Here is a 10,444-nt window from a genome sequence, read left to right on the forward strand (position 1 = left end):
CCTACCCTCATGTCCCTCCAGGAACATTGTTTCAAGAATTTCATACTTACAAAAAGAAGAAATAATGCTTTTCTTCTGAAAATTTCTTCTTCTGATTATTTAACTGAAATTCTTCTCAGAAATAACATTTCTTGGAGGAATTTCAATTAAAGCATCTAAGTGGGAAACATCATCTTTGCTTGTCTTATTGATTTTCCTCATGCATGACTGTCGATAAACTTTACTCCAGCAAACTCATGTTCCTCTTGTGCTGATTATGTGTGAAAACAGTGAAGCTGTCCACAAGGTTTTGGCTCACTTGACTGTGGTTTACGTCCATGTGTCTGTGTCCATGAACGTGTTCATGTGCACATGAAGATTGCGACTGTGACTCATGCTTCGTTGCAGCCTTTCGTCATGTCATTGTTTTACTCAGAAACCTTTTATGAAGTTCAGATTGTTTGGGGATTTGGAGACCATCAGCGCAATTGGAAAAAGCGTAATGAATGTGTCTCTATATTTTGCACTCTCAGCTGCTGCGAAAAGGTTTTGATGCACAGGAGCTCACTGTGCTTTAGCTGAAAACTGTCTTTATTCTGTGTAAAAATGGACCACATTCAGTTTAGCACCCAGAATTAAACAAATGAACCGCTTTGACAGACGGTCAGTAAATTCAGATTTATTTTTGCATTTCAAAATTATTCCATTCAAAAACATGTTTTACAGTACATTGCACGTATATTCTTCAGGGAAGCAGGTAAAGGAACAACTGAAGAGGTCAAATACGTGGAAACTCATGGGGCGTTGCTAATAGTAATAATAGTGACCAAAATACCAAGCACTGAATCTAATATGTACAATTAAGTAAACAAATATGTGGCTAAGTTTCATCAGGTGCATTGACAATAAAATTAACTTTCAAATGTGAAATAAAAACGTCCTTATGGATGAAGATTACAAATATAGGGTCAAAATTGAGTAGATAATCCTTATAAGCTTTGACCATGTGCAGAAGAGTGAAACTGTCGTTAGATCCTAATCCAGAATAATCTCATCCTTTCTGCTAAGGTTTCTGCTGGTCATTTGTAACACAGGCTAATGGTTATTAAACAGCACACAGGTATTGTATTAAGCGGTCTACACCTGCTGGATTTTCCTGGGCAGCCATTTCAACAGGGTCTTGCACAGTTTTTTGCTTTTCACCTTAGACAAGTTCTTGATGACATTTCTGAGCAGACTGAAGTTTAAGGGCTGGGAGAGGTGCATGGTGAAAGCTTTATTTCCTCTTGCTGAATCATTCAGAACCTCCAAGAAGCGTCTCTCCTGCTGCCTGAAGTCATACTCCACACTGGACAGACAGGCATGCAGTGAAAGTTACTAAAACCTCAAAAACACAGTTATGAAATAAAGAGTGGAATCAATTGCAGCTCATACCAGAGAATGCAAATGATTTTATCTTCAGGTCTGCTACATTACCAGCAGGTCTAAGGCTTTAAAATGCCACAAATCTAAAAATGTATCGCCACACTTCACTTTGCTTTTTATAGCACCCTTCATGTGAAAACCTCTGTGCATGTCAGATTTCAAAGTGATTGATTTGGGCAGGAAAATATTCCCCAGCAGCAGCTTTTTTTTTTTCTGAAGGTTTACACATTGTGTTTGAATATCCTTATCTTCCAATTGGCCTTTAAGGACAAGATGCCAACACACACCAGTCAGCTAATCAACTTATGTAAGATTTTTTTTTTTTGTCATGGAAAAGCGGTTTTGAAAATAAGTAGATCAAGAGGAAGGTTCTGAATATTTCAAGATAAAGGCCGCTTTAGCTTTTGCTTTGTGGAGAATGAGGCATTTTTCCAAGAGATGATGAACAGACTTTTAAATTTCTCAGCCGACTTTCCTCATATGTATGATATTTCTGGGACAATTAAGATTGTTATTGTTCTGTTTTCCTCTGCTGATGCAACAGTTTCGCTAATGGGTGAAAACCAAAGCCAAAGTCAGAACATTGGAGGTGACAACTATTACATGATAAGTGCTAATATGTTAAATCTTCAACAAACTTGGCAAGATATACATAATAAAATCTTTTCTCAGACTAATGTCAAAGTATGTTAGTATCTTTCTTTAATGAAATGATAATGAGACTTTGTGAGCTCTTATCATGTCCACACAACAACCCTCTTTATTTTTATTGTCAAAGCGGCAGATTTTAAATCTCTGTCGTCCTTAAAATTGTTGCAGGATGCTAAAATATCACAAAGAAAAATGTGTCATTTTAAGATAAGATAAAAATCACCCCCTGTCACGGCTCACCTCATCTGCTAACATATTTTATTTTCTATGAAATTAAAGCAAATTTACAACGTTAACAATGACCTCAGGAATGATCAGTGTAAATCATTATAAATCAACTGTGCTGGCTGCTTGGGTATGACTTGGTTCCTCTTAGCTTTCTTTAATTTTAGAAAGTCTATCTTAATCTCCATAAATCTCTTTTGAATACATTGTGTCACATACAGTAAGTGCTTAAAATGTAACAGAAGATTTATGATCTGCTCAGAGAGCAAAATGTAATCTCCCAATGTATTCTGAGTGAGAAACAAATGAGCAGCACACAGCTTTTCACTTTGTAAGCTGTCCATACTGTAAGTCTTTCATTTTCGGCGAAGTGAAATGAACAGGCTGGCAGAGAACTGGCGAATGATAACGGCGAGTAGGCCAAACCTTTTGCTGAATTATGTGTTTGTAACTGTAAATAAAATCCTTGTGTTTGTCCTTGAGTAAACCAATATATTCTCACTGCTATGCTTGCCAAAACAAAAAGCAATGCACATATACTATATGTGTACATGCAGATTGGAAAATTCAGTCCTCTCACCTGTAGACTATACAAGCAGTCTTCTGGCAAGTTGAGCAGTTTTTGAGGTCCTGTCCAGTTTTGTAGCATCGCCGACTAGAATAAACAAAAGTCATTGGCATGCATTAATAAGAGAATTATCCTTTCACAACTTCATTCATTTCATTCACCCTCTCTGATATAGATGCATTATGTCAGACATCACTCAGTTATTAGGAGTTATTCTGAAACATGACCTCAGAGGCAGTCACAAATTATTAGCACACTACAGTGGATGAGAATGATTGACACAGACATATAGCCTGAAGGCTGTTTTAATTCCTGTTATTTGTCCCAGAAGAGTTATGGCTAAATAAATCTCTCTGAGATGTGCCCTCATGAAATTGCCCAAATAGGTTTCTGTCACACTTGAGCACATATCTGCAGACCTGTTTGCAAACTTTTAACAATGTTACTGATTCATATAATCACACCCTGAATCTTGATTTACTGGGGACATTAAACCAGTTTCATAAAATCTTAAGAAACAATATTTCTCAAGTTGTTAAATTGTTACATGAATATAATAAATACATAAATCATCACTGTTTATCTATTTAAGGCTTTTATTTTATTAATCAAATGTGAAATCTAGTTCAATGTCAGAAAATCTTTGCTTTGTCCTATTGTGTCCTGTGTACGTATTTTGTATTCACTGGATACAGTACATTATATAAGAAAAAAGTGGTACACAGATGTTTTCTCCCCTCAGTGTATTAGTGAGGATGATCAGATATTTGAAAAAAACATCTTTAATAATTTGTCACATTACTTTACAAGTAAGTGTGGGTGTTAAAACTCATACCTGTACTGTATCTCTATGTCTCAGGATGCAAATATAAGTAGCCTAGAGCTTGGTTGCCTGTTGTATAGTCTCTCATTGCCTCTGCAGTAAGCATTGATTTCTCTGCTGAACCATAATAATAATTAATTATACACACACACACAGACACATGCAGAAGTTGTTTAGATTGAAAAACATCCCAGGTTGCCAGTGAATTACAAAGCCACTGAGTTGTTCCAAAAAATGCAGTTGATGACTCACTGGAAAACCAAAGATCAGCACAGTTTTAAAGTAATTTCCTAAAATCTGGCAACTGCACCTGTATTGGACTAAACATAGTATAATATGTCATGTCCAGCCCTTTGCATTGGTTATCCAAAAATGTTAAATGCTCACTTCACAAGTATAAATTAAATGTTTGAACATGCATCATGAAATAATGCTGTTACACGTTTATTTGTAACACAACAAATAATGGCATGAATTGTTTAATTGTTTAAACTAATCAACACTGTTGTTTCTGTGATGTTTTGTTGGTGCAACAAACCCCTACACCACACACAGTCTCTTACCTACTGGTGGGAGTGTGACACATCTCCAGGTCATGGATAATGTTAAGCAGTGTAGTGATCCTGTCCTTGTTGGCTGCCAGACTGGCCTCCACAGTCTCGAGCCTCTGCTGTAGGGCTGCTGATTTGCAGCACTGTGGGGAAGGAGGCAGCAACAGAGCTGCATCAGCTGGGTGGGAGTGAGCCAGGCTGGTGTCCTCTGGGCAAGGCTGAAGGGGAGCAGGGCTAAACTTTGAATCCGGTCTTACGATCGCATCCGCCTTGCAGGACTGGAGGAGGGGATGGGATGCTGAGCGCATTGCTGATGGCGGCACTATAGAATTACACTCAGGGCCTGTGTGCCTACAAAGCTCTTCTTCACTTTTGAATGGGGTTGCTGCAGTGAAAGAAAGCTCTGAACCAGTGAGTGTTCGTGGTAGTGATGATACATGCAAATCAGAGTTTTGGTGTACAGATGTTTGTGTGAATGGGTCAACATGTGCACTAGTGTTTGCTGATGATGGGCTATTGCAGTTTATTTGTGATGTTGATGTTGAGTAATTGGGATGTTTTTGTTTATCTGCATTGGATTTAAACTTAATATTTGCATGTCTGGTTGATATACCCAGGGCGTTCTGTTCTGTATTTGAATCCGTCTCCTGGGCTGTTTTTACTGGTGGGCATGGAGCACACTGTCCCTTGTGTTTTATGTCTGTGTATCCTTGATAATGTTCAAGCCTTTGTTGTTCTGTGTTTATGCAACCCTGCAGAGAAGAGCTGCTTGACTTAATTAGGGAAATGTAATTCTGAAGGTTAGTGACCTGTGATAGATTTGAATTTTCATGGTCTTTTGACTTATGAACATCTAATTCCCTGATTAGATCACCACTGTATTTGTGTTTATTGCTATATGATTTAATATTGGGATTCCATGCTGAATTAGGATTGTGGGTGCCTGCATCGCTGTCTTGGTTATGATTACTTGACACATTTAGTGGCTCAGATAATGTGAGTGGAGTTGTTTTGGAGTTGTTTCCTTGATTGGAAACAACACCGCAGACACCAGATTCATTATTGGTTTGAGTTCTGATGCCTGTTGCTTGTATGTGACTGGGCTTATTTATGTAGGGGCTATCATTGTGAGCAAGTTCTTCTAGAGTTGCATTTGCTGACTGAAGAAAATTTCTACTTGATACACAGATGTTACTCTGGTTGTCTGATAATGTAGATGATGAAGTGCTGGCTGTAGATGTTGAATTTTTCAGAGTAAGTGAGGAGTTCCTGAGTGCTGTATTACTGTATGTGCTGTTACATGTGAATTTAGAGCTGAGAACTGCACTTGAAGACAATGTAGTTTGAGATTCTGCGGATTTAGTTTCTGCTGTTGTGTTTAGAGATCTCGTAGTTAGGTGTGTACCACCATTTACAAGTGTTGGTTCAGATTTTGAGGACTTAGGCTGAATTAAGTAAATTTGTGTAGCCACAGATTTAGCTTTGTGGTTAGAGCTGGTTTTGGTAGTTTGATCTGAAGTAGCATTAAGATTCAAAGTGCTGAATTGTGGCACAGTTGTGTTTGGTATATTAGCAAAGGTGGAGAATGCAGTTGGGTTAACGCTAACATTTGAGAATGGCTTTTCATTTGCTTCGTGAGTTGGGCTGCATGAAGTATGTGGTAGACTTGCAGGTGTAGGTCGATCAGTTGTTTCTGATAAATTGATCGGGTCTAATGCATTGGTTGATTTAGATAATTTGGGACATTTCAGAGTCAGCTTTGGGCTATCTGTTGTATTTGTGGCTATGTCTACTTGTGCTCTATTCAGTGGGTGCAGGAGTTCATGTTGACTAACTTTAGCATTCTCAGGGTCCGTCACTGCAGTGTTAAAGGTTATGACTGGTTTGTGTATGTTGGTACTGGATGTGTTTCCAGGTCCCACAGCTGTAGTGTGTGACAGTGTGTTTTCATGTGCAGATATGCATGCATTCTGAGGCACATTATTTTGTGAAGCATTGTGTTTTGCAGTCTTGGGGAGCTTGGGATAAGTGTGTGAATGTGGGTTGTTTGGTTTGGTGGCTGTCGCCATTTGTGGAGTCAATATGAGACTTGTTGGTCGGGGAATCTTATTTCCTTGAGGCTGTTTTACAAAGGATTTTACAGTGGCATCAGTTTGTCTTGTTTCAATTGTGGCTTTTGTGACAGTGATGGTTTTAGCATGTAGGATGGTTGTGGGTGGGGTGGCTATTGCATCACCGCCAGTGTGTGCATGTGACAGAGTGACCAGGTTGCCTTTAGAGTGTATTGGGCATGCTGGATGTGGTGTTTTTCTATACATTAGTTCTTCATTGAGATGTAATATTTGTGGATTGACTGTAATGTGTGTCCTATTTGTGTTTGTAATGCTCTCTGGGGTTTGATCCAGGATTGGCTTGAGGTCTCCATTTCTGTCAAAATGGAAATGTGTGGTAGTGGGGACTGAAGTGCGGGCTGACTTTAATGGGCAAGCATGAGCAGAAGGACTTTTCTCCCCTAAAGTGGCAGCTCCGGTTACAGACTGTCTCCCACCACAATGGCTGCATATTTTTTGTGGCACACCAAAAGGTCGAACAGCAGATAACAGCGTCCTCCCAGACTGTTCTGCATAATGACCTTGTAGTCTGGTTTGATCTCTTTCATGAGAAGTTGCACTCTTTACAGGCTCAGTTTCATCGTTATCAACACTAATTCCACCAATAGCGTCTGAATCGACCACGCTGCCATTGAAGTAGCGGGCAGCAGATTTCAGTTTAGGCCTGACATTAGGTGCATTCCCTGCAAAATGTGGATTGGTCTTGATTGCCCTGGCATAGCAATAAGTCCCACCACTGTTCCTCTGACTGCAGGCCACATCCTTAGAGGCCTCACCTCCAAGTGCTTCGAAAGTGACTTCCTTTTTGGTCTTACATTCCCCTCTTTTCTGTTTTAAAATAGCCCTTCTCTCCTTGTCACTCTTCGTCAGCAGTAATATCTCCTTGGTAACATCGCTGTTGGATGTTTGAGTAATGTTATATGATGGTGTAGCAGTTGTATCAGTTAGCTGTACGCTGTGCTGGGTAGCTGATCTGCTTATCCCAGGGGACGTCTGAACACCAACACTGCACTGAAGTCCCCACGTCTGCAGCAGCGCTCCTCCAGTTCTCTCTCCTGTTGTCTTCCAGCCACGCACTCCAACCAGGGCAGGGACACCTAAAACTGGAACTGGAGTCGACAGGTCAGCTGCTCTTCTCCCCATCCCTTGTCTGACTGACTCAAAAGTCTAATAATTCAAGACCATGGCAGCGTTTCCACACCATTTCATCCATCTAAAAGTAAGAGAGGAACAAGTTTACAGTGCATTTGAGATAGTGATGTGAAAGAAATCCATGAGTAAGCAGGACAAGTGGAAACAATACACAAGGCTAGAACTGAGACTGCGGAAATGAAGAATAACTGAAATTTTCAAAAATCAGCTGCAGATTTGAGTTGAGAGAAAAAATAAGCTCTCACTTTCAAATTTCCCCAACATAATGTGACTGAATAAGAAATAGGAATAGTAATGTTTTGACGGTAGTAATAAGAGAAGGCTGTTGCTGAGAAAACAAGTGTTCTATATTATATTAGAAATATGGCACAGATCCTCCCTCAATGTCTGACAGCACAGAGAATAATTTATTTGTGGAATAACATTCAAAACATAGCTCCTGTGGTGAACTCTCTCTTCTCTCATTGCAATATTTGTCATAGCAGGCAGTTGTCCACCACATTCAGTTCACCTTGCAAAGAGGCCATAATGTACTAATGTTACAGTGTAGACTTCATTAAGCTTTGTGTGCATTTAACTGGAACACCCTTTCGCAGAGGGGACAGTTTGTGTGTGTGTGTGTGTGTGCGTGTGTGTGTGTGTCCATGTCACCCATGAAATCGCATGTGTCTGTATTCTTGTGTGTCCAGGAGGTCATTTTGATGATTTACGCAACAACAGTTCAGTAGTCAACAACAGGGCAGTAATGTGTGGATTTCTGCACATGAGCAAACATTTCATCATTATATAGTAAAATACTCAATGCAAATGTGTTGGCAAGCACTGATTTATAACAAACAATTTCATGCAAACACATCCTGACAAGGCTTCCTTCTTCCACTTCATCTTCCCCAAAAACCTTCATCCAGGGCACGATGGCAAAATGAACATTTATTCATCCATACCTGTAGGGATTATTGTTTTCATTGTCGTGTCATCTAATGTTTCTTGAGCCCAGTCAAGTGACCCATGTCTGTTGTCACTGTCTAATTCTAAGTGACAACTGTCCTGTCCTGTTAATACACCATTAAATCCCTGATCACAGAAAAATAAAAAAAATAAAATAAAATAAACCTTTTCCTGCAATGCCACACACTTTTCTAAACAATCACAACTGAAAAAAGCAGTTTCAGCAGAATTAACGTATTTTGTGATTCTCTTTGGTGGACCTACCTGAGCGTTTGATTGATCCTGCTGCAAGATGCTTTTTTTTTCTTTTTGAGTCGTAATGTCAGAAGCTAGTTTTCTGCTTTCTGTTTTATTTTCTCCCAGGTCCTCGAGGTTTGAAGTGACTTTGTCTTCATATTTAAAATCCCATGGTGGCCGACTGCATGCAGTCAGTTCTTCTGCTTAATAAACCCTCTTTTCCAGTGCTCAGACTCTGAACTAATCTACCTTTTATTGACCAGGCATAAAAACAAGCTTTGTCCTTACTGTATCCCCTTCGCCTCTTGTTTTGGTCCTGCTGTTCCCATGCTCACTCCATAATCACAGCACAGCAGTATGCTACAGTATGCTGCCCTCCAACACATTCTGTCCTACTATGTGTTCCCTGCTTACCTCCTCCTCCTCTCCCTCTCTCTCTTTCTCTCTCACCCCCTCTCCCTCTCCATTTCTTTTATTTCTGCCACTATCCTCCTTCCCAGAATTCATGCATCCTGATCTACAGCTGGGTGGAGAAAGAGAGCAAGGGAGAGAAGGAGAGAGAGGAAGTGACTTGCATCAGTGGGGTAGGGACTGTGTGTAAATTACCACGCAAGTTAAAAAGGAGGAACATGCAGGAGTAATAGTGACAGTAATAGTAAAACAAATGAAATTTAAGCTAAGCTGGTGAAATTTCTACATAAAATGCACAATTGATTGCTTATTGATAGAATAATGAGCATTAATCTATAAAAAAATTACTGCTACATGCAATTTATTTTGACATTAAGATAGCTTGTACTTCATACTCCACATTGCAAAGGCGAGTATTGTCCTTTATACTCTTCTAGATTTATTTGATTAACCCTTTTTGATTCATGTTAAATGATTAAAATCTAATCAATAATTATAATGCATTACTATAAGTTAAAAAAAGATAGAATCCTTGGGGGAAAATTCACAAGCTACAAATCATTACATATAATAATGAAACCTTTTCAACACCAGCTTTCAGGTGATGTGTCATGAATTATGAACTAATGATACTTTATTTTGAAATGGACTGCTGTGAACATTAGTACTTTGGTACTTTCTGTATTGCGGTATTAGTACTTTTACTTATGCTGAGTAAAAGCTTCAACCTCAATTAGTAAACAATATTGGAACTCAGTGGGAAAGCGACTTTTATGTGTTAATTTACAGTCATTTTGTTGAGTAATCACTAGTTTTAGATGGCACTCTTGACTCAGTTGAAGATAATATTGTACCGTCAAAAAAGTAAAAATGCTTATACTCACACTAAACTACATATCCTAATGTAACACAAATGAAAATACCACCCCAAAAAAGAGCTATACTGCAGACTTCAAACTGTAGGTAAAGTCTGCCGCTTCATCTTCTCCCAGATGTTGGTGCAGTTGTTTAATGTTACTTTACACAGATGAATGAATATTGTAATGCACTTCTGTTTGTTGTTATGCCTAGTCTTTGTTCTTCATAGGCTAATTTAGACTATACACAGTAAAATTAGAAAAGCGACTTATACACCGAAGTGACTTATATATGTTTGTTTTCTGTTCAACAAAGCTGTTTTTGCTAAAAGCAACTTGTGACCCATAGTCTGGAAATTACGGTAATTATTCACTCAGCTGTGTTATATTAGCTTAAAGTCCATCCATCCATCCATCATCCGTACCTGCTTATTAATATTTAGGGTCACAGGGATCTGCTGGAGCCTATCCCAGCTCTCTTTGGGTGAAAGGCAGGGGTACACCCT

General features: G+C 39.1%; 1 protein-coding gene across 2 annotated transcripts; it reads right to left on the bottom strand.

The window, feature by feature from the left end:
- Positions 1-722: 722 nt before the first annotated feature.
- Positions 723-9,035, bottom strand: LOC113143158 (serine-rich adhesin for platelets). Of its 2 annotated transcripts, none has more exons than XM_026328632.1 (4): positions 8,698-9,035; positions 4,235-7,546; positions 2,861-2,935; positions 723-1,327 (listed from the first exon to the last, which is right to left on the bottom strand). In XM_026328632.1, the coding sequence occupies exons 2-4, from the start codon at positions 7,474-7,476 to the stop codon at positions 1,117-1,119; spliced, it is 3,528 nt and encodes a 1,175-aa protein (XP_026184417.1). In that variant the 5' UTR covers positions 7,477-7,546; positions 8,698-9,035; the 3' UTR covers positions 723-1,116. The 2 variants fall into 2 exon arrangements, with proteins under 2 accessions (XP_026184417.1, XP_026184418.1); XM_026328633.1 differs by lacking the exon at positions 723-1,327 and adding an exon at positions 3,684-3,788 and having other exon boundaries at positions 2,920-2,935.
- Positions 9,036-10,444: the final 1,409 nt, after the last annotated feature.

Source organism: Mastacembelus armatus, chromosome 14 (assembly GCF_900324485.2).
Source record: "Mastacembelus armatus chromosome 14, fMasArm1.2, whole genome shotgun sequence".
Lineage (NCBI taxonomy): Eukaryota > Metazoa > Chordata > Actinopteri > Synbranchiformes > Mastacembelidae > Mastacembelus > Mastacembelus armatus.